The 25139-nt window shown below is 39.6% G+C and overlaps 3 protein-coding genes across 6 annotated transcripts; 2 read left to right on the top strand and 1 right to left on the bottom strand.

Annotated features, from left to right (window-relative positions):
* Nucleotides 1-4797: 4797 nt before the first annotated feature.
* thap11 (THAP domain containing 11) lies at nt 4798-6932 on the bottom strand. Its single transcript, XM_034679838.1, has one exon. The coding sequence runs from the start codon at nt 6558-6560 to the stop codon at nt 5715-5717; it is 846 nt and encodes a 281-aa protein (XP_034535729.1). The 5' UTR covers nt 6561-6932; the 3' UTR covers nt 4798-5714.
* A 3002-nt stretch (nt 6933-9934) lies between these two features.
* gfod2 (glucose-fructose oxidoreductase domain containing 2) lies at nt 9935-18283 on the top strand. Its single transcript, XM_034679837.1, has 3 exons — nt 9935-10059; nt 12266-12645; nt 15044-18283. The coding sequence occupies exons 2-3, from the start codon at nt 12393-12395 to the stop codon at nt 15943-15945; spliced, it is 1155 nt and encodes a 384-aa protein (XP_034535728.1). The 5' UTR covers nt 9935-10059; nt 12266-12392; the 3' UTR covers nt 15946-18283.
* Nucleotides 18284-20218: 1935 nt separating this feature from the next.
* On the top strand, nt 20219-24521 carry LOC117810753. Of its 4 annotated transcripts, none has more exons than XM_034680698.1 (4): nt 20219-20611; nt 22134-22565; nt 22989-23402; nt 24023-24521. In XM_034680698.1, the coding sequence occupies exons 1-4, from the start codon at nt 20380-20382 to the stop codon at nt 24325-24327; spliced, it is 1383 nt and encodes a 460-aa protein (XP_034536589.1). In that variant the 5' UTR covers nt 20219-20379; the 3' UTR covers nt 24328-24521. The 4 variants fall into 4 exon arrangements, with proteins under 4 accessions (XP_034536589.1, XP_034536590.1, XP_034536591.1 ...); XM_034680699.1 differs by having other exon boundaries at nt 20220-20611; nt 22992-23402; XM_034680700.1 differs by lacking the exon at nt 20219-20611 and adding an exon at nt 21381-21485.
* The last annotated feature ends 618 nt before the right edge of the window (nt 24522-25139 follow it).

The following is a 25139-nucleotide window of genomic DNA, read 5'->3' as shown; positions in this document are numbered from 1 at the left end:
ATAAGTATAGATTTTTGTATTCGATTTAGCCGTTTTAACACTTGAAGTGACCTCTAGACAAGAAACTGAGTGGAGTGTGTTTGTTGTCCCACATATTCAGACAGACTTGCAATCTTACAAATTCTACCAATCACATCAATCAAAAAGCAGCTACAGTCAGCGGTTATCATTAGAGAGTCACTCTAAACTGGAATTTCACAACTTAAAATGAGTTCCTAAATTCTTTATTTGTTCAAAAGCAAGAGTGATATAAAATGCAGACATACAGAAAAAAGCACAGATGGAATAAACCATGACAGTTCGTAGAAGGAACCCATTTAATGTTGACATTTTCAGAAACTAATTTAAAGTATGATTTGTTCTTTTTTTCACAAGTATCTAACTTATTTACATTGACATTTCTTCATACATATGTGTTGAATATTTTTGTCACAAAATGACTGGGGTGGCCTTTCAGGTTTGAGGTGTTGCATAAAATGTTGTGTCTTTGTGTCCTGTTTGAAAACCTAGAACCACATAGAGGGACCCATGAAGAAATAGTACTCATTTCTAAGTGGTGGAACTCAAACAATCCACATAGAGCTCAAATGTCACACCAAACCAGGCCTCATCATCTGCATGCATTGCAGCTCACCGATGCAGATGAAGGGAGCAAATCTCTGCAGCCAGGTGCTAAAATAACACTCAAGGACTTGTAAGATGATCAATAATCCTACAGGACATGGGTGTTACATTCAAGCTTCCACATTTCTATCGCAAATCATCGTGCCAATGTTCTGCTTTTCTACTCTAAAGCTCTCTTTGCACAAGTAGTTCAAAGTTCATGCTCATGTTTTCATTTTTTCCCTGTCATCAGTTCACTGTGCTCTATTTAATCCATAAAATTTGGCTTTCTATGTGTTGTCTGTTGTAACCTTATGCAGCTTTCTTTGGATCATTGAACAGCTGTCCTACTTTAATGCTGTTATATGCAATGCTGTCATTCTCTTGTAGACGGATGTGTATTATAATAAATCCAGTTCTAAAGACATACATACAAAGGACTTAAAAGCACGTGTCAATATATTGAAATGAAAATCCCTCTATGTGTAATTAAAGTCTTGAAATCCTGTTAATCCATCATTTAAGTGCTTGAGCTTAAAATTACAATGATAACAGTGTATTCTATTATTGACCAGTTTCAACCTCTACAGGAAATAAAACTTATTCTTACTTAATCCACTTTTAGTCTCTGAATATGTTTTCCCAAAACAGTCTCTCTTTTTTTTCTTTTACTAAATATGACCAATATTATTGTTTTGATCTCAAATCTTATATTAAAGGTGACATATCACGCTTTTTTCATCAATATATATTGGTCTAAGAGGTCCCCAAAACATGTCTTTAAAGTTTATGCTCAAAAAAACAATTTGAAATCAGATTTTGGCATGCCTGAAGAACCCTCTTCTTCAGCAGTCCTCAGAACAGTCTGTTTTCCCTCTGACCACGCCCCCTCAGGAAGTGGATGTGGCCTCAGCTCTCCAGCACGTTGATCTAATGTTTACATGTTGGCTGAATACATGCGGCTGCTAGCTGACCGCGCTACTTTAACCCTCTGAATCTGATCCTGACGGAGAGGCGCCTGTAGCAGGACCTTTCTGAAGGATTGGTCACAGATTTAGTGTTTCTTGTTGTTTTATTTGTCAGTATGTTGACATGTGTCTTGGTATACAGCTACGAACATGTAGCTATGTAGCTCTGCTAACTAGCGCTAGAACTTTTCCATGACAAATAAAAATTCACTAGATCTTCAAATCTGCAGACGTGGGGAGTTAAAACCGACCTCTGTTTTTATGAAGACAGCCTACAACTAACATGCCTCCCTCCTAAGCTCCTTGTTAGCACACATTTGTGCAGGTAATGAAAAACAAAGGAGGAGTTGAGTTGTATTTTATACAGTCTATGGGCTGAACAAGCTCCGAGCTCTGACTCCGTGACAGACCGGATATTGTTGTTACGTAACAAAAACACGGAAGTCTGAAACGGCTCATTTCACACACATTTACAGAAAGGTGGAGAAATCAGAACAGAGGCAGAATGGATTTTTTTCATTCTCGGGGGGTTTGTAGACATGCCAGGGACACATATTTCAGGTAGAGAACCATTAAAAAGTCGATTTTGCATGATATATCACCTTTAAATCCTCCCAAGCTCACAGAGTCGATTAAAAGAGTTTCAACAAGTTTGATTACACATCTGTTGCTCTTATGAACCTGATACTAATGGAACTAAGACTTCATTCATCATATTGTAAGAAAATATGAATGTTAGATATGACACCAAGTCAAGACAGGTGCTGTTGACACTACAATTTCTTTAATAACAAGACCTTTGTTGCTAACTTTCTCTTAACTTTAACTATGTGCATGCTGTTCTTTTAAATGTTTCTTTTTAAAGTCTGTTATCGTCTAATCTAATCAATAATTTTAGTTTAGTTAATTTAGCACCATGTAACTCTTCTTTTGAAGTGAAGCCATTATTCATATTTTCATTATTATGTGTCATTATTATAGTTCTCGTTGTTGTTGTAGTGGTCAATATTTTTAGTGCTGTTATCGATTATTTACTACAAAATTATATTACAAAATCAGCTTTTTTTATTTAATGTGAATGAAAACCAGTTCAACTATGATGAAGAATCCAAAATAATCCCATCCAAATGTATTAACTTTAGCTCATTATATTAACATATAATGTTAAGTATATAACTTCCAAGCAGAAACCATGGATGTTCATGAATGTAGAAGATTTATGCACCCTTTACAATTTTAAAAACACAGAAACATGTACTGTGATTAGGGTTAATAAGGTTTTCACAGCAGTTTGTTAAGCAGTATTAATCTATCTGTGGACAAAAAGAAATCCTGCAGGCTCTCTTCGTCATCACTGCTTTAGAGTTGTACAATGTGTTCAAAAAGACCACGCTCTGAAAACAACTTCATACGTATGGACAAATGAGTAATTATGCAAATGCTGTTTAATTCTAAACATAATGAAAAATAATAAGGCCTCATGAGATGTAATTAAAAGGCACAGAGATAATTTCTTACTGTCTGTACTGTATATGAATGTAGAGGTACTCCTTTTATGTCTCCTACTTGTTTCCACAATCACATGTTGTTTACATTGTTGCGCTTCATCCACGTTACATAATTACTCTCACAGGACGGGACAATCTGACATCAGCTGCTCTGGTTTGGCCTGAATGTAAAGACGGCTGTGGTAAATGTCAGCAGCCGTAGAAAATGAAGACAGAGTAGTGTAAGTTTGATCGACAGTGCTGGATTACAGCATTATGCAACACTGCTGGGAGTAAAAAAAAATAAATCCAGATGAGATTAGGTCTGCATCCTGGCTCTCTCCAATGCTCTCTACCCATCCATTCATCCACCCCTCGCTCTTCTCTGTCTCTGATTCATCTAACACATTATCACAGAAGGTGGTGAAAATTACTTAATTGAGATGGACTGGTTTAGATGCTACATCATGGCTTTACATTCACATGTAGATAATTAACATTACAGTACTTTAACAGCAGTTACAGTTTAGTAACCGAGCTGTCGACCAACAAGCATGGAGATAAAATAAATTAGGCCGTATTGACAGGGGGTAAAGCTCCTCTCTCTTCAAGCTTTTAATCCACTGCCATCTAGAGGGAGAAAATCATGCTGCAACATCTGACTGCAGCCTGACTCACACACAATTTAATACTCACAGTTTAGTCTGTGACTGAAATCTATCAGTCTGCTATAACGTTGAGTTTATAAAACAAGAATATCTATCTGTACTGGTACACTCATAAAAGCTAGATAATTAATGCAGCATGAATCCACTCACTTAAATAAACTGTCATCTTATTGGACTTGTGTAGAGTTTCTTTGAATGACAGATCAGGGTATGATATAAACCTGCTCTTTCTGTAAAGTGAGTGTGCAGCATGAATATAAACGATCTGACTGAATGGTTTAATGACTTATTAATTAATCTGATATTCACCAATGCACAAACCAATAGTAAATCATACCTTACATTGTCAACCTCACTGAAACACAGGCAGGATCATCAGTGCTTCATTTGCTTTACACTAGCAAATGATGGGTTGAGCACTTCATTTTAAGTCACACTAATATTTTACCAGGATGCTCTCTTAACACTGACAGAGAAAGCAAAGTGAAGTTTGAAGCAGAAACTCACCACATATGTAAAAAAAAAAGGTTCTGGGTCTCCGTTGGCCAAGTGGTGTGTGTCCCATACACAGAGGCTATCATCCTTGTCGCAGTGGACGCAGGCTAGACTCCCGGCCTCTACCATCTGTTGTCTCCCCCCACTCTCCACTCACCACATTTCCTGTCTCTCTCCAGCTTTCCTATCCAATAAAGGCAAAAAATGCCCAAAAACACATCTTTAAAAAAACAAAAAAACAAAACAGAATTCTAAATTTTATGGACACAATTTCCTATGACATTTGACCTTTATAGGATCCATGATAAAATAGCTAATCACTGCCTATAACTGCATATGGCAAAAAGTTTGCAACATTTATGCACAACTTGGCCTAGCTAAAACCAAAAAGTCCTCAACTGACTGAAAATTCCCACTTAATTCCTGACAAATGAGTGTAATTCAGGTGTGAAGCTTACTGCTATTTCACAAATCACCAAACATATCCTGGTGATTTTCAGGTTGACAGCCTACTACTTATTATAACTTATTATAAACACACGTCATGAGCTGAGAAATTATTTTGCATGAATCATCTCCATTTTAAAATAAAATTTACTTCAAAATAACAGCAGAGCATTGATGTCCGATCAAAAATCTGTGGAACATCCTTAAAAACACAGATGACATATGCGGAGATATGCAACCGCTCAACATCTGCAGGGAGAAAACATCTGATCATAAACAGGCAGATAAAAATAAACCAGGTATCACACTGAAACAAGCTGCTGCTGTTTTTACACAACAATTTATGGGGGTAGACAAGGTACAGGTTCAAGTTGCAGTAAGTATCTAGACAACATGTTTCGTAAGACTTCCACACAGGAAAAAAAAAAGTTCAACAGTTGTAACTTAATGCAAGTTTTCAAGAATCATCCTTTTAAAAGATCATTAAGATACTGTCAAAGGCAACTTGAGCAATGATAGCGCTTTATTTTGTTCACTAACACCAGAGGTGTGCCAAGAATAGTGTTTGGTTTACAAAAAGTTCTACTCCATCCTGGCATACTTTACATCACCTCTATAAATCTACGGTGGGCTGTTTCTGCCACAACCCCCTAATTTAAGTTCATAGGTAAATAAAAACACCTTAATAAGAATCTTCAAGAGAAACCCCTCTATGAAACTATAGGCAGTCTTGAGCATCTCCCTCGTCAGTCTGGTAATAAATGTGTAAGCCTGCACGTCAGTCTGTGCATACTATGAGTATGTTAAATATAGCCTATTACAGTGCATGTTCCTAAATAATGAGCAATGAGGGTTATCCATATTAGCTACATGAACTAGCCAGCAGACTTCTTTTTTTTTTTTACATCAGGCCTACGAAAAGTCAGTTCTACTTGCTGAAAATAAATTGTCATCGCTCGTAGTGTTTATACAAAATAGAGCTGGATCTGCAGTCTTCAAACACCTCGGTATCTCTAGTCCGAGTCTCTCAGGTTTATGTTCATCCTTCAGATTTTCTTCCGGATACTAAAAGCCACCGAGTTCCCCCCGTACAGCAGCCTGTCTCGCTCCCGCACCTCCTCCTGCAGCTTGGCCTCAGCCACCCGGAGCTGACGGATGGTCGCTTTCATCTCCTTCATCTTCACCTCCATCAGTGCGATGATGTCCCGCTGCTCGTTCAGTTTACGCAGCAGCTCTGCAGACGTGGTGCCGGTGGTCAGTGAGTACGAGTGGTCCAGTGGGCTGCTAGTGACACTCACGTACTGCACGGGCTGCTGGAGCAAAGTGGACGTGGTTTCAAGAATGGAGCCGTCGGTGCCAATCGGCTCTTCTGAGGTGCCAATTGGCGCCGCGTAACAAGTCCCCTCTGTCTGGCTCGGCAGCCGCGCCGTGCCCAGGTACTCCCCGTTTTGACCTATCTGCACCACGGTGATGCTGTCGTCGCTCGCCTCGCCTCCAGTGTTGCCCTCGGCTCCTTCTGCCGTGGTACCCAGGACGTTGGTGATAACAATCCCGGAGGTGGCTGCAGCAGCGGGGGCAGGAGCAGCAGCTGCCGCAGACACTTTCCTGCCTCTGCCCCGTCGACTCCTGCGCTCATTCACGCCCCGCAGAGGGAAGAGGGACGGCACTCTGACGGTGTAGGTCTTCCTCCCACCGGCGAAATGCACGCTGCAGACTCGGTGCCCCGTGGTAGGCTGGAAGGTGCTGAAGCAGCCGCTGACCCCGGCCCGGGAGATGTTCCTCAGCCACATCTCCCTCAGCGTGGTGTCTTTGGGAAATGTGTAGAAGCGCAGCTCCCGATCCCGATGCGAGTTATTGTAGCACCCAGGCACGCAGCAGGTGAACCCGGGCATGTTTACTGCCACGCCAATGCCAAACACAAAGTGTTCGGGTTAAGTTTAGCTTATTTAAATGTTGTTTCTTTATTCTATACGCTGTTATAAAGCTCAGTGGCCTGCAAGCGGAACTACACGTCCCACAACGCTAACAACTTCCTGTTTATTTTTACCCAAAATGAGTCGTTCTTCTTCGCAAACAGGCTCAGTCCACCCGATTGGATCCGGATTTGATGCATAAAGAGCATCTGTTTATGTTGAATGCGAGGCTAATGTTTTATTTGCGGTGGTAATTTGCTTCGTTAGTCTTTCGCGGTGTTATCAGCCAAGCGACATCCAGCGAGAACTAAACTTCCCACAATCCTTTGCGATTTTGTCCACCAAGTCATTTGCTGGACTACCGCCCCTGCTGGCCTGGATGTCCTACTGCGTTTATGAGTCTAGTGGCAGAGAAACAACTGCTAAACAGCTTATTGTCTATTTTCTATAAAGTTATAATACAGACACAAAATGTGTAAGTTATTACAAGTCAAGATAAGAACGGCAGATGAACAACGATGAACAATAGTTATACAGTTTTAACACGGAGCTCCCTAAAATACATAAATAAACAAAGAGTGCCCATATCCATACATGCACTGTTAGAAAAGCAAGAGGTTTTGAGAAAATGTTCAATGTGGTGTTTTTATTGTCACTTCAAGCACCCAGGGATTTCCAGATTTAGTTTTAAAGGTGAAATATCATGCAAAATCGACTTGTTAATGGTTCTCTACCTGAAATATGTGTCCCTGGCATGTCTACAAACCCCCCGAAAATGAAAAAAATCATCATTCTGCCCCTGTTCTGATTTCTCCATTTTTCTGTAAATGTGTGCTGAATCAAGCCGTTTCAGTTTTCTGGGTTTTTCATACGTCACAACAACATCTGGTCTGTAAGTCAGAGCTCGGTGCTTGTTCAGCCCGTAGACTGTATAAAATACAACTCAACCCCTCCTCCGTTTTTCATTACCTGCACACATGTGTGCTAACACGGAGCTTAGGCGGGAGGCATGCTAGTTGTAGGCTGTCTTAATAAACACAAAGGTCGGTTTTACTCCCCACATCTGCAGATTTGAAGATCTAGTGGATGATTTTTATTTTTCATGGAAAGTTCTAGCGCTAGTTAGCATAGCCACATAGCTACATGTTCGTAGCTGTGTACCAAGACACACGTCGACGTACTGACAAATAAAAAAACAAGAAACACAAAATCTGTGACAAATCGTTCAGAAAGGTCCTGCTGCAGGTGCCTCTCCATCACCTCTTAGACCAATATATTTTGATGAAAAAGAGCATAATATGTCACCTTTAACCAAGTGGCAACCCCCATCCTAAAAATATGAGTCCAATGCAGAAGTGCTAAAAACTGCAGTTCATCGAGGATCCTCTTGAGGCTGGCTCCGGAAGTACTGGAAGTCAAATACACATGAATGGGAAAAAAGTCGATCTTCACAGCAGAAATAAACATGTTTACAGCCTGGTACAAAACACGAGTATAGTCTAGATAGCTCATTTCTTGATGTGCTCTCACTGTGAGGGGGGTGCATTTTTTTCTAACGCTGTAATTTCGTAGATATTGAGATTACGAGTCTCCCAATGAGCTGACTGCAGGAACACTGTAGCTGTTGGCTAGGAGGCTCAAACTCCGCCTCTTTACGTCACAGTGGCTCAACAGAAGCAATATGGCTGCCGCCGCCGATTGGCCTCAAACAGCTCTTCAGAAACAGATGGGTGACGTCACGGATACTACGTCCGTATGTTATACAGTCTATGGATTTAACTCATTATCAACATGTCCTTAATTTGAGAACAATTTCATAATAAAATTCAAATGAACTCTGTCATACAGAAAACACCAAACGCCTGTTTTGATATGTTATTATGTAGCCTATATCTTGTATACAAATCACCTAAAAACAAGAAGAAATGTTAAAAGTTCAAACTGGGTCTGTGAGGTGCAGGCTACAAGCTAGCTTATAGTTGCAATTGTTATGAGCTAAAATTTGAAGCAACAATACAGTTGGTCAACAGTTGGTGACCCATCTCCCTCCTCTTGTAGTATTTCTGGTCGTCTTAGTAGCCTATGTGTGTTTTGGTTCTCTGCCAGTGACCCATCTCCTGCCTCTTGTAGTGTTTCTGGTCGTCTCCACTGTAGAGATGGGATTTGATGGGATTTATGGTTCTTTGAACTGAACCGGATCTTGAGGAGCCGTTCCTTTCAAAGAGCCGTTCAGAAGACTGGCTCTTTGGCTCATTGTTTTTTTTGGTTTTTTTTAGAAGTCACCCAGGGGTAACTCGTTGGGGTATCAGCTATAAGATAAGATTTGGATCAGAATAATTCAAATTTACAAATCCAACCAATATATAAACTTTATTGGTGGGAACTATTCTGAAATATTGATTATAATTTGTAAATATTCCAAACACAGTGAGATCACTATTTTGAATTTTCCCTCACCTAAAAAACTTTGTGGCATTATAAAAACTACACAGGCAGGCTACAGATAACTTCCATGCAATACAACTTTACTGTAACATTTTCCACACAACAAGATTTTAACAATACAGAAAAAATTATAAAAATTAGGACATTATAAAAATGTGAATGCAAAATTGTACTACCCCACCTGGTGTTTCTACACCTGAACTACTTTACAAACAGGAGCTCAGCTCCTTGACTCGAATCCACATCAAAACAATGTAAACAATAACAAAGTATACACAATAAGTGTGAGCAAAAGACTCATGGGGCACGCAGGTGACATGTGAAGGCAGCGTGGGCCATCTGCATATAAAAACCATAGATTATATAAAATATAGACGAAGTATCCGTGACGTCACCTATCTGTTCCTGAGGCGCTGTTTTGAGGCCAATCGGTCAACAGCAGCCATATTGCTGCTGTTGAGCGATTGTGACGTAAAGAGGCGGGCTTTGAGCCTCCTAGCCAACAGCTATAGTGTTCCCGCCTGTCAATCAAGTCAGCTGTGCCTCTCATTGGAAGACTCTTAATCTTAATATCTTAGAAATTGCCACGTTAGAAGAAAATTCACCCCCCGTACAGTGTGTGCCGATCGAGAAATTAGCTATCCAGACTACACTCGTCTTTTGTACCAGGCTGTAAACATGTTTATTTCTGCTGTAAAGATCAATTTTTTTTAATTGGTGTGTATGTGGTTTCGGGTACTTCCTGAGCCAGCCTCAAGTGGACCCTCTATATGAACTGCAGTTTTTAGCACTTCTGCATTTAGACCGGAGGTTGCCTCTTTATATAAAAGAACGGCTCCCAAATGAACTCCAAAAGCAACTGCGAATCGGTTCTCGTCGTTCACTGAAAAGAGCCGTTCAAAAGACCGACTCGTTCGCGAACGTCACATCTCTACTCCACTGTCCCGTCGTTGCTCCTGAAGTTACCATTAGCAACTGGGCAGCGCCCGGTGGAGAGCCTATGAACGCTGTCGATGCTGTCCTGGTGAACACAGTAAGATTGGATCTCTGTTCACTTCTCTACTCTGTTTTTGCACTTATATTTTGTATAGTTTCGTTGATCAAATGTAGTTACACACTCTGTAAAATGTGTGTGCTCGTCGGAAGCTGTTTGAGTTCACTTTGCTGCTGTCTGGCCGGCTAGCTTAAGGTGCTAGCTAATGTTATCACTAACCCAGTCCAGCTAGCCCAGTGTGAGTGAACCTCAGACTACATACTTTACAGTCTTTGGAGTGAACCTCAGCTTTCTGCAGCATATGCGTCTGTATTAGAGAAATACATGTCCACTATCTGTCTGATGTGTTGGTGAAATGCTGGTTAAAGCCCTTAGTTGTGTTGATCTCTGAGGGGATCGTATTCTCTTGACATGTCTTTGTTATGTGATGAACAGTTCCAGGCTAGGTTCATTAATTTCCAGTGTATGTGTGATGTAGAGACAGTGACTCCTCTCAAACTGGTTCACGTATGTTTGTTTGAGTCCTGAGGTATGGCTGTGGGGGAAAAGGCTACGCAGGTAATGCAGGTGCACAGGCACACACACAGGCTCCAGTCTGTTTGTGTACAGTCATGCCCAGTGGTGGACAGGAACAGAGTACATATACTTGAGTACTTAAGTACTTTTTTTTTAGTATCTGTACTTAACTTGAGTATTATTTGCGGGGGGGACTTATTACTTTTACTCCACTACATTCAAAAGACAATTATTGTACTTTTGACTCCACTACATTTCTATCAGTGCTCCAGTTACTCACTACATTTGTTTTGAAGTCAGCTCATGAATGTCCTTCTCTTTTCTGAAATCTGATCCCTAAGACAGTAAAATGAGTTTATGTAGTTCTGTTTGTCTCAGTGGTTTATTCGTACCTGTATATCGTGCATCTCCAAACAAGGAGCAAATTTCACTCAGATCAGGCAGTTCATTTAGAGGTGGTAATGATGGCTGTAATTCTCCATCTGAGCACCCATGGCCATATCTTCAGCCCATGTTAGAGGTTTTTAAAATGAAGAATGATACTTATGGTTTGAAATGTTCTCCCTGTTTCCCACTCTGCCCAAACGTCCAAACATTCACTGTCCAACCTGGGAAAGCGTGTTGAGTTACGTGAAGTTTGTTTCATTTCAGATGAACATTTCAAACTAAGTTGTCTGTGCTTGGAGTAACTTTGTGTCTGTTTTTATTCCATGGTATAGTTTTTAGAGATTTCAAGTAATGGTTTCTAGATAAACATGATGTAACAGAATGTACTCCTATGTATTCTTGACTGCACTCATACTTTGTGAAAATACAATATTTTGAGATTTTTTTAAGAAGTACTTTGAATACTTTAAAGGGAAGAACTTCAGGACATTAACTCCAGTAATAATCTGACAGAGAGACTTTCACTTGTATTGGAGTAACATTTGACCTGGAGTATCTATACTTTGACTTTAGTAATGAAGCTGTGTACTTTGTCCAACACTGGTCATGCCACAGGGAGATGAGCGTGGCAGGAATCTCATAAATAAAAGTTATTCTTGTTCTATTTAACAAAACATTGTTTTTTTCTTTTCAAAACTTAGTGAAAGACAAGTCAAGAGAAAGCTGCTAATCCCTCCCCCTTATCATATAATACAGAGGACAGATACTCCAACACACAAGCCAGCTGTTGTCCAACTACTAATACATGGACATCCACAGCAAACTTTCAGGGTCATGATAGTGGAAATTCAGTAAATAAAGAGGTACAAAGTCCTTGCATACACTGAGCCACACACACTCTTTCAAATAACGTGTGTGGCACACTTAGTTAATGTTGTTAAACTGGTTGATTCTGTTGTTCTGTGGGCAAGTTTTTGTCCCTAAATACTCTCAATAATGTTATTAGTGGCATACAGTGCTCTTGTTTAAAAGGTAGAGGTGACGTTTACTTTAGTGGGTGTGGATCCTGTATGGAATGGCATGTTAACTATGCAGCAGGACACAGTCTAAGTGGCTGTCACAGTCTGATGAGAAAAAAACTGGTCCAGTCCTCCCATTGGACATGTTTTTCCCGTTTTGTTGGGACAGTCATAAGTGTCTACTCCTGAATCCTGCAGTGCAGGTAAAGGAGGTATTTTGTATTTAACCGCTCCTGCTGGATGAGTAATAGCTGGTTTTAATAGCATGAAAACTGTTGGGTGTATTAAGGCTTAGTAAGCACCATTACTTTTTATTTTCACAGGTAGCCTACTTCCAGCTGTCCTTGATTTCCAAACACAGTTAATGCCGGACACGTGGATCATCAGCTGTTGAGATGTTTGTGATGTCGACCATGGTAAACACGTAAGTTTGCAGTAAGTGGCACTACCATGTTGCCAGGAGTCGGTGTGTTCGGCACCGGGAGCACGGCCCGTGTGCTGGTCCCGTTGTTGAAAGCTGAGGGCTTTGAGGTCCATGCACTCTGGGGAAGAAGTGAGGAGGAAGCGCGCTGCTTGGCAGAGGAACTGGGCATCCCATTTCACACCAGCCGATCTGATGACGTCCTTCTGCACCAAGATGTTGACCTTGTTTGCATCTATATCCCTCCCTCAATGACAAGGCAGATCGCTGTCAAAGCATTAGGTAAGACATCATAAACACAAAAGCCCCATCACTGAAATGTATGCTTGTTTTTCTTTTTACTTCAGGGATATTCAACGGTTATAAGTTGCACATTCATGCTGACCCTACTTGCATGCAACTGGGGAAGCTCAGTTTTTAATGTGACCTGACCCACCTGGGTGTGGCATGTCGGCTGTGGAACAGATTTAACATTTCTGAAGTCCTCCCTAAAAGACGTTCATGCTGACAATGGCTGAACTTCTCTGAGCTGTAATGTGTCCTTGAGTTTATCCTTGAGAGATTCTGAGATGATTAACGTGGTATCAGGGGATGCTGTGGTTTAAGGGGGGTAAAAGCCAAACCAACAGACCTACTAACAAAACTTAAATATCCCCCTCCTCAAATCTGCAATGTCAATATTAGATTAAACATCATGAACTCACTGTCGTATCAGAGGAGATCTATAAAGTTAATATTTTACTGTATCTGATGGAATTCCTGAGCGTTGACCTCAGCTTCCTGTTTGAGTTGCAACTTCCTGAGTGAGTCCCCACCAAAGGACTTACCCACAGCTCTGCCTCCCACAGTTATTGTCAGCTGCTAATATCCACATATGAGATATACACTACTGCTGTGCTATCACATGCTTACAGGAGAATATTTACATTTTCTATAATCATATGAAACCTAGGAACTGCACAGTAATGCCATTTAAGGTAAACCCTTCCACAGTGTTGCAGCACAGAGAACTAAGTCCACAGTATGCTGGAAATCCTAACAAAAATACATAAAGGGGTTATTTTAATGGAAATAACTTGATCAAATCAAAAGCAGCATAACCTTGTTTACGTTGTGAAACTGTTTCAGAGAATCCAGTCTGGATGCTGAAACTTGTTTTGTGATGTAGTTGAATTGAGAAGTATCTAGCAGTATTATGACAGGTGTTTCAGGTATAATTAGGTAAAACAAAAAAATGAGGTATAAAAGTTTATTACAGATTCAAAACCATTGTCACTAAACAGAATCAATATCACCTTCACTTGCAGCACTACAGAATAATTCAGAGATTGAAATCAGTTGCTCAACATTTTGTTGCTGTTGTGGGAAACCGAAATGATTAAAGAGTTCTGTCAGATTGCAAGATGTTCAAGTTTTTATCTTTTGAGTTTCAGTAATTGTAGTGGCTACTTGACTTGATCAACTTACAAAACTTAAATCTCAAATCAAAAACCGGCCACGGGGCACCAGGAGAGTGGATCTTACACGGTGTCCAATGTATTGTCAATGTCCAGCCAAGTATTCAGTCTTTTGGTGATTTATAGTACAACAAAAAAGCTTCTCTCAAACAAAAGGTAGCGTCTCTTTCAAATCTCCCGGTAAAAAGCCATTCACCATCCCCGGTGTCCGCCCCTCCTATCTTACCTGCCCATCTACAGTATCTCACAAAAGTGAGTACACCCTTCACATTTCTGCAAATATTTAATTATATCTTTTCACGGGACAACACTGAGGAAATGACGCTTTGATACAATGTCAGTGTACAGCTTGTATAACATTGTAAATGTACTGTCCCCTCAAAATAACTGAACATACAGCCATTAATGTCTAAACCACCGGCAGCAAAAGTGAGTACACCCCTAAGTGAAAAGGTCCAAATTGGGCCCAAAATGTCAATATTTTGTGTGGCCACCATTATTATTATTATTATTATTATTTTCCAGCACTGCCTTAACCCTCTTCGGCATGGAATTCACCAGAGCTTCACAGGTTGCCACTGGAATCCTCTTCCACTCCTCCATGACGACATCACGGAGCTGAGGGTTTTTAGAGACCTTGTGCTCCTCCACCTTCCGTTTGAGGATGCCCCACAGATGCCACTCCATCACCTTTACCCTCAGCTTCTTTAGCTAGTCAGGGGCCGTCTTGGACGTGTGTTTGGGGTCGTTATCATGTTGGAATACTGCCCTGTGGCCAAGTTCCCGAAGAGGGGGGGATAATGCTCTGCTTCAGTATGTCACAGTACATGTTGGCATTCATGGTTCCCTCAATGAACTGTAGCTCCTTGATGCCGGCAGCACTCATGCAGCCCCAGACCATGACACTCCCACTACCATACTTGACTGTAGGCAACACACACTTCTCTTTGTACTCCTCACCTGGTTGCCACCACACACACTTGACACCATCTGAACCAAATAAGTTTATCTTGGTCTCATCAGACCACAAGACATGGTTCCAGTAATCCATGTGCTTAGTCTGCTTGTCTTTAGCAAATTGTTTGCAGACTTTCTTGTGCATCATCTTTAGAAGAAATGTGAGGGGTGTACTCACTTTTGTGAGATACTGTAAATAGCTCTAACAGTAATCTTTGTATTTGTGACTCATAGTAACCCCTCTCCCCTCCTCTCTCACTCTGCAGGTATAGGTAAGAATGTCTTGTGTGAAAAAGCTGCAACTGCTGTGGACTCATTCAAGATGGTGACAGCAGCCAGATACTACCCCCAGCTGCTCAGCATCATGGGTAATACCCTTCGCTTCCTACCAGCTTTTGTTGCCATGCGTCAGCTGCTGATGGAGGGTTACGTCGGAGAGGTGCAGGTGTGTGATGTCAGAGTCTATGGGCCAAGCCTCCTGGATCAGTCGTATGGCTGGACGTGTGAGGAGCTGATGGGAGGAGGCGGTCTGCACACTGTGGGCTCCGCCATCGTTGACCTTCTAAGTTATCTGACGGGTGCACGAGCTCAGCGCGTTCACGGCTTATTGCGGACATTTGTTCAACAGAACGGTCTGATCCGAGGGATTCGCCGCGTCACCAGCGATGACTTTTGTTTCTTTCAAATGTTGATGGGCGGGACTGTGTCGAGCTCTGGCGGCGTGTGTTGCACCGTGACCCTGAACTTCAACATGCCGGGGTCCTTCGTGCACGAGGTCATGATAGTCGGATCATCTGGGAGGCTAGTTGCCAGAGGGACGGAGCTGTTCGGTCAGCGTAATGGGAGTAAAGGTGAGGAGTTGTTGCTAGGTGACAGTGGATGGGCAGGACCTGAGGTGAAAGGGATGCCTCTGCCTCACCTGCAGGGGCTGAGCGCGATGGTGAAGTCACTGAGACAGTCTTTTCAAGCTCACGAGGAGCGCAGGTCATGGGCACGAGACCCAGTTGCCATGGCGCCAACATTCGAAGACGGTCTGTATGTGCAGACTGTGGTGGAGGCGGTGAAGCGGTCCAGCTGTTCGGGAGAATGGGAGTGCGTCGAGATCATGAGTCAAGAGCCGGATCCGAATCACAACCTGTGTGAGGCTCTGCAGAGAAACAAGAACTGACATTTTGATACACCCGGTGCTACGCTACTAAAACACTACGCTCTGAATGTTTCCCTTTGACCCAGCTGCTGAGGCAGCTCGCAGCACAAATGACTACTTCTTTCCCATGTGGGAAAAGACAACACGACTGTGTCCTGAATATTTGTACTCTCACAGTTGTGACTTGTTTTTACACTAAATGTGTGAAAGACTGCTCCATTATTCTGATTCTCTATTGAAAACATTTTAATACACACAGTGAAGTGTGTCACAGTCTACTGCATCAAAATGTTAATCACATGAACTATTCCTTTAAAAAATAATCAGTCCTTAAACTCATTCAGTGGAGTTTGACTTCAGGCAAGTCAAAGGCAAGTCTCTATCATTGTGCAGATTATTTGTCTGAAGATCTCTGCTTCAAAAAGCATATACAAGGATGCTTTAGACGTCTCCTCTTAGCTGTTTTTTATTCCACAGTTAAATCATCGGTCCATTGGTGGTATAGAAAACAATACACCACCAATTAATTGTTGACTAAGCATCCGCACTATCAAAACAACAAGCACAGTTTTGAGTCATATCAAGATATTGAGAACGACATGTTTGTGTACTTAATCACTTGGTATAATTTCACTTGATCGACATTGAACTCAGATTGAAGAAAACACTCTCACTGTACAGTCCAGCCGAGAAAACCTTGTAATCTTAGATGTTGTATGTTGGTGTTTGTTTACTCACAGCACCAATTGCACCTTATCCTAAAAGGGAGCGTTTACCTCAGACCTGAATGTGAATGTCACAGCAGGAAGATGATTTGACTAACAAATCCTCTCTCTGTATTCAGAGTGGTGACTGACAGAATTCAAAATGATGCTGTGCTGGACTTCAGCCTTCAGAATAAGAATAATGGAGTTGTTTTAGAGTTTAGTTTTATCGGTTTTTTTTATTTTTGAAATGTGTATGATGCAAATATTTAATGTGGAGATTACAAGGTGGCGATAACAAGAGACCAGGGATTGAGTTGAATAAGCTATGTTAAAAAAAAAAAAGAAACATTATAAAAGACTAATTTGTAGCATTGCCCTTCAAAATTCCTGAATCTGAAAGTGATGCATAATTTGAAACCTTCAATTTAAATTGCTTTCACTGATTGGATGATGAGAAAAAAGTGTTAGAAGTTTGTACTTTCTTTGTTCACAGATGTGCAGCAATAATGAACTCAAGTTCATGACGGATCGCAATTGTCATGTTTTCCAAAAGTGGAAAAATCATCTCCACACAAAACAACTCCTCACCATCCATATGCTCAGCATGTCCCGTCATTATTCTATCCAAACATTCCTCAGAGATACAGATTTATGGGATGTTTTGTCCCCTTTTACACTGAAAACGAATGGATCGTTATATGTTTAAACATGACTGTGACAAAGGAAACTACCAACTTCTAACAGCCATCTGTCAAGCTGCTCAGAGTTCAGATTGAATGTTTAAATTTCACATAAGTAGATTGCTTTTTCAGTGCATCACTGATTGATGACATTTTCAAACCATCTAAGTCTGAAGGCAACTGGAAACTAAATGAGTTTTAATGTGTGTAAAAGTTTTGTTTACATGTCAAGCACACGAGTCATTTTATTGGTTTTTACAAGACTTTGTTTGATGCGATCCAAAGCTATTACACAGGTTGAAATCATGAGTATGGGGCCGCCATCTATCCCTTTCACTGTTCATCTTTAAATATTACTGATCTTTTCACTTAGCAGAACCACTGGATTTGATGTATCTGAGAGTATAAATGTGCAGACCAAGGGAAGTAAGTGTGAAACAGTTTACAGTTGAGCTTGACACAGGAGATGCACTGGTTTGGTTTGACTCGTCTGTTCTTTCTTAGACCCACGTAGGATCTGTAGATAACAACATACAGTACAGTACATGCTGACCTCACGCTTTCCCAACAGTGCTTTATCAAAACAATGCATCAAGTTTACACAAAGTGTCTTTACATCACTTTAGCCTGCACGTTGTTCCATAACCACCACTACTATTAAAAGCATTCCAACTGAGTGTTCACCTTATTCACAACAGATGTTTTTGTTTTACTTTTTGCACTGAATACTGAAAAAAAGTCACATATCTAACATGCAGTGTGACGTTCGTACCAGCCAGCTCACTGCACCACTGAATTGAACATTTGTCTGTATTAGGACGACTGTTTGTATTTATTTATGTCTTGGTGTGGAGAAAGTTTTCCTGCCCTCAGTGTTTGTGTTTTTAGCCTGTGAATTTCTGTTTTAAGCTGTAGTATTTATCTTGTTTAGATTTAGTTTTGTTTTAACTGATTAAATGGCTTTGAGCATAATGTGTTGCTTTTCATTTTGTGAACTGTTCTGTTCTTCTGCCTAATAGATGTTCCTTAAATAGATGCAGATGTATTCATTTATTCAATTTGGTCATATTTGTCATCATGAAAAGAGGATTTTGTTTGTTAAATCAGATAAAGGGTCCAATATTGTTTAATGAACAGTTTTTTTTTACTTAGCTTAATGTAAAAGTAACATAGTCAACATAATTTTAACAATACATCATCCCAGAATTTAATTCAGGACCAAAGGTTTCAGTGCCCCAAACTATTCTATCAAATTAGTTATAAGATTAGAAATTATTTTCTATGTCAAGACTGTTTTTATTTCCAAATATGTCAGCTCCATCAATCAATCAATCAGACTTTATTTATAAAGTGCTTTTCATACAATGACATTGTTACACAAAGTGCTGTACATAAAAACAACCTAAAATAGAATAAATTAAGGAAAAGATCCCAGCCCCGAACCCAAATCCACCCCACAATCCTAAGGTTAAGAACACAATATATGCAACAATAGTAATAAAAACATAAAAAAGAAAAGAAATTAATAAAAAATAAGTTGCTGAACGAACTGAGGAAATGCTCTCATATCTTAATGAGGAAACACTAGAGGTAAAATAAGATGTTAAAACTCAACACAGGAAATTAAAATCAGCAAAATAAAATACATTTCTAAGATAATAAAACACTAAAATATTAAACCATTAAAATAAAATAAGATGCTTTACTTAAAGTAAATAAAATGAATAAGAACAGAAATGAATAAAACAGAATAAAAGTGACTAAAATTTGAACCAGATAATAAATAAATGAATAAATAAAACTGTTATAAGAATGAAACTCAGTTAAAAGTGAGACTAAAAAGGTAGGTCTTGAGTTTGCTATTAAAAATGTTTATGCTCTGCAGCTATATGGTGTAATATGTCCCATTATGTTGCCCCTCTATCTTTATTCCTATCAGATCACTATTTTTCCATTGAGGCATTAAGCTATGTGGGATTTACAGCATCTGCTTGTTAGATGAAAACTTAAAAGACAAGTGTATTATATAATTTAAGCATACGCGTTTTATGTAAGTCAGTTTTCACTGTACACATACAAACAAATAAACCAGTTAAATAAGAGCACAAGGCAAGGCAAGGGAACTTTATTTGTATAGCACATTTCCTACACGAGGGCAACTCAATGTGCTAAGATAGGAAGGCAGTGGCAAATAAAAAAGTCTTAGTCTTTGATTTAAAAGAGGTTAGAGTTGGAGCGGACCTACAGCTTTCAGGGAGTTTGTTCCAGATATGTGGTGCATAAAGACTAAACACTGCTTCACCATGTTTCATTCTGACTCCAGGGACTGAAAGCAGACCAGTATCTGATGACCTCAGAGGTCGAGATGGTTCGTAAAGTAGCAGCAGATCAGCAATGTATTTTGGGCCTAAACCATTCCGAGCTTTATAAACCAACAGCAGGATTTTAAAGTCTATTCTCTGACAGACAGGAAGCCAGTGTTGAGATCTATGAACTGGAGTGATGTGATCTACTTTTTTTTTTTGGTACAAGTTAAATTTCACATTATTATTGTTTCTATTTTTCAAAATGGATTAAGCCCCAATATGTAACATATCATTATTAAATGAATATCCCCTACAAAGTGAAAACGCCACAAATGTATTTAAAAAAAACAATATATATAATTTTTCATATGTATTTAATTTATTTATAAATGTTTGTTTCATTTAATTTTATTTATTTCATTCTTATTATTATTATTATTATTATTATTATTATTATTATTATTATCATTATTATTATCTTTCATTACATAGATGGTAAGTAATGTAGAAACTGTGGGTCAAGCTGTGAAAAATCAAAATAAACAGTTAAAAAAAACAAAAAACATCCACATTCAAATCTCTACCCACCGGATATGACGATTGAGGCAGCAATGCATTATGGGACATAGTGTAGCTCTACACAAGAGCTAGCTTACCTCATGCTAATTGTTCTCAGTAAAGTAAAATGTTATACTTTGACAGAGGCTGCGTATTTTATAATTCGCTATCTGTAATGTCTAATACTCTGCGCTGCTGACAGAGATGGTCCGTAAAAGAAGCGTAGTCTGGGGATATTTTTCAACCGTGAATTCAGAGTCGGTCCAGTGTTTGCTCTGCAGATGTTTGGTGGCTAAACCAGCTCAGGGAACCACCACTGCTATGCTGAGACACCTGCGAGTCAAGCATCCCACCGAGGCCCAAATCAAAAGCCGTCTGCCTGAGAGGACCTTCACCCACGGAGACATGGAGACAGACAGCGAACAGTTCTACTCAGGTATTACAGCTACTTATATCAGATAAGCTTTTAGAACGGCATACATTGAACAACGCAGAGATAACATTTTACTGTGAATGCAATATGCAGTATAATTGTCCTCCTGCTATATCAGCTGTTAAGAGTGATGCAGGTTTTTGGTCAGACGAAACTTACTATTTGACTTAGAGATGGGATTTATGGCTCTTTGAAGGGAACCGGATCATGAGGAGCCGTTCCTTTCAAAGAGCCGTTCAAAAGACTGGCTCTTTGGCTCATTGTTATTTATTCATTTTTTAGAAGTCAACCAGGGGTAACTCGTTTTTATCAAGGAAACAATCTTTGTGGCACTATAAAAACTATGCATGCTACAGATAATTTCCATGCAAAAAAACATTACTGTAAAATTTTCCACACAAGAACATTTTAACAATACTTAAAATATAAAAATAATAGATAAGAATAAATATACACAAAGCTTTAGAACACCCCAATTTTTCAAGTTTTGTTATTGAAAATTATGCAGTTCAATGTCTTTTTGTGCTCTGAAATGAAAACATCGAACAAATAAACAATTTAATTTTAAAAATAAATCATGGAATCAAATCACAAACCAATATGTTTTGATGGTCTGTCTCTCTTCCATTGTTAGTTGCCTTTTTCTGGCCATTTCTAAAGCAACACACTACCTTCTGCAGTACAAGACTGTTCAAATGATGCTCACGAGGGTATGGTACCACAGTGTGTTCCAACACTACTTTTATGCAGACAGAGGGGGTTGTAAGTAATCAAGAAAAGTTGGGACACCTGTAAGTAAATGGTAGCACCAACTTTCAAGGGTTGACTAACCTCAATTGCTGCAGAACAGCAACCCATTTCTTGTTCCCTGAAAAAGGTCTTCATATAATTCTGAAATTTACATATTTTTTTCAGTTTTGGGTAATCTTACTTTTTATTTTTATTTTTTTACCTCTGGCAGTTCACCAATTACCTTTGTACTATTTGATGGACTTGAACTGCTTTGATTTCAATCAAAAGGTGGGAAAATTGGGGTGTTCTAAAACTTTTGACCGGTAGTGTATATGTATATAAAAAATATAAATACTACTAGAATTAAAATTAGAACATTATAAAAATGTGACTACAAAATTGTACTACCCCACCTGGTGTTTCTATACCTGAACTACTTTACAAACATGAGCTCAGCTGCTTGACTGGAATCCACATCAAAACAATGTAAACAATAACAAAGTGTAGACAATAAGTGTGAACAAAAGACTCATGGGACACACAGGTGACACGTGAAGGCAGTGTGGGTGATCTGCATATAAAATGTCTCCCAAATGAACAGCTCGCAATTGCGAATTGGTTCTCATCGTTCACTTAAAAGAGCCGTTCAAAAGACAGACTCGTTCTTGAACATCACATCTCTAATTTGAATGTATTGCATTTCATATGTCCGTCTTATGTACAAAGCAGTAATTCAGTAGCTGATTTCTAGCTGCTACCCTGATTTTAACGTTGTGTATCCTCTTCTTTTCAGTGGAAGTTGCACTGGAGGAAGGAGACTCTGACAACCTTGCCATGGGAAATGAAGTTGAAGTTAATTCTGCTATCAGCGGCATCCTGGAAGCAGAACAAACAGAACAAATGAGAAAGGAAGAGGCGATCAGTGACTTCATTGTGAGTCGGCGACGGGGTAAAAGAAGCGTGATCTGGAGGCATTTTGAATTCTTGGAAAGTACGTCTTCTGCTCAGTGTCGCATTTGCTTGAAGGAGCTTCAGTGCTCTGAAGGCGGGAGCACCAGCAACTTACATCGACACATGTCAAAGAGACACCCAGCTGTGTTTTCTCAGCTTTCAGCCAATGGGCGAAACCCACGGCCATCCTACTCATCACGGGGATCAAATACGGTTGAGGGAACATCAACACAACCAGAGACTGTTGGGATCACAACGAAAAGAGAATTTCCAGGTGATGTTTTAGAAGCTCATCCCTGTATGTGCTGGTCATTAATTCTGATGTCTTCAAATGCTTTTTGCTGAATGAGTCAAATGCAGATACACTCTTGGCACTTTTCAAGCAAACAACCAACCCTTATTTACTATAAGAAGACCATCACAATGCTGAAAATATGTGAATTTGGATGTAATTAGACAAAAAGTATTTGCTTTTCATTTCAGGCGTTACTGTCTTTCTTTGTTTTGTCAATGTCATTAATCATGTTTTTGACTGTTGGTCAGAAAAGATACTAAATGAGCATGAACACATTTTTTTGAAATAGAACAAAGTGAGCATTTAATGAGTTATCTATAAAAAAGTTACCACTACTTATTTAACCATAAATCCTAAGTGGCAGCCTTAATCATAATCTTTTTTTCCCCTCTTCTTATCCAGCAGATGTTTCAGTGGAGGACGGGGACTCTGACAGTCTTAACGCAGGGATTGATGCTGACATTAACTCTACCATTAATGGAATCTTGGAAGCTGCACAAGGAGGTCCTGAAGAACAAATGGCCCCTTTAGAGTCGAGTTGTGACCTCCCCATGACTCGCAGACGGAGTAAACGGAGCGTGATATGGAGGCACTTTGAGCGTCTGGACAATTTGGATGCAGCTCAGTGTCGCATTTGCATGAAGAAATTACAATGCTTTGGAGGCGGCAGCACCAGCAACCTGCATCGACACATGTCAAAGAGACACCCGGTGGTGTTCTCTCAGCTCTGGACTGATGGACAGAATCAAAGTCTGAACGGGGACACACAGGCCCCGCCTGAGACTCTTCAAGTGAAAAAGAAGAGACTGTGTCCAGGTGATGTTTTCAACCTTTCTACTGTGTTTGAATGTAATTTAACACTAGTGTTGCTCAATAATAGAGGAAGTTAAAAGTTTTATGTTGTCTTGACACAAACCTGAATTTAGTCAAATTTAAATACAGGAAAAAATGATCAGAATCTTAATAAAGAATCCTATCTACCAGTAAACATCTCTATGATCAAGATAAATATGATGGTGAACCCGACCAGTTATTTTATGGCCGTATCTTAATGCTTTGAATACTTTTTTCAATTCTGTTGGTACCAAAAGTTGTTAAAGGAAGATGTCCACGTCTTCATTTTATCAAGTGAGCATTGGATTTGAAATAAAATCCAGTTATACCCCATCATGTTAAGAGTTTCAACATACATGTGGATTAATACTTCATATATTTAACTCTACATCCCCCTCATATTTCAGCTGGAAAATATGTTTATTTAAAGGTACAAACATTATGTAGATGCTTTAAGTTCTCAACCACTCAACTAATTGCATTATCACTTGATTTTCTAAGTAATTCTAAGAAAGCAGTTTGGAGCCCCAGCAACTACAATCAGTTAATGAAAGCTGAGTGGATTAATGAAACTCAACATGTGTCCTTCTCTCTTCTTACAGGTATGTTGAAGTTTCCCAGAGCATCTGAAGGACAATCGCGTGTGTTCAGAAGAGAGCGGGAGCTGATAGAAGCTCTTAGGAGAGCGCAGAGGGAGGAGGCTCACGCGCTGGAGCAACAGAGGGAGCTGATTGAGAAGCTGCGTGCAGCGAATGCCAGGGAGGCAGCTGCAGAGAGGGAGCAAATTGAGTCATTGAGGAAAGCACAGATGGAGGAAGCTAGAGACTTGTGTAGACAGAGAGAAGAGCTGCAGAAGGAAAAAGAAGAGCTGCAGAAGAAAGGGGAAAAGCTTCAGGAGCAAAGTTAGGAAATAGGAATGATTCTGTTTATCTTGGGGACAGCAACACTCCTGAGTCTGGTACAACATAAAGACTGGTCTGTCATACTGCTATCAGACCATAACTGCTTTGGGACTCATTTAAAAGGACAGCAATGTAAATACATGCTTATTACACTGAATATATGTTGCAAATATTCAAATAAATGTCAAATTAAAACGTGTGTTGCTCCCACTCTTCATGCCTGTTGTAAAATATCAGCCTGGTTACAAAAATCAGAACCAGAAACCTTTTTAATATGAATTATATATTCATATTTATAAATGTGAAACCCAAATTAAACGATGCCTGCACAAACTTTCTAAAATTGTTTCCAAATTTCGAGCTAACGTGAAAATAGTAAGTGATCTGCCAAACTTAATTATAATATATCCATTTTCAACTCTGATGATTTCTCCATATTCCTTATATTACTTTCCATATTCATATATACCACCGAAGTAGCATTTATGAGGACCCCTTTCCTTCTGAAGTTGGAAAGGTTGTTTCATGGAGGTATTGAGGACAGATTGGAATTCACTGATTAGGATATTGTTATTGCCAGAAGTATTTATTTCTAGACCTTATTAGGCACAAGTAATTAAACGTTTTGGTCATGTAGCAGGAGTTTCTAAAGCAAATACTTAAAAAACACATAAATTAAAACGACACCAAGCATGTATACCAAGAGATATGTGGAGGACGCCAAGAAACAGATCCTGGATGCCAGATCCACTATGTATGATAAAGTAATGTGTTTTTGTTTCAGTTAACGTGTGGTTTGCACCTGTCTCTCAGAATA

Source organism: Notolabrus celidotus, chromosome 3 (assembly GCF_009762535.1).
Source record: "Notolabrus celidotus isolate fNotCel1 chromosome 3, fNotCel1.pri, whole genome shotgun sequence".
Taxonomy (NCBI): domain Eukaryota; kingdom Metazoa; phylum Chordata; class Actinopteri; order Labriformes; family Labridae; genus Notolabrus; species Notolabrus celidotus.
The sequence above is the reverse complement of the archived record's forward strand: the minus strand, read 5'-3'. Positions and strand labels throughout refer to the sequence as shown.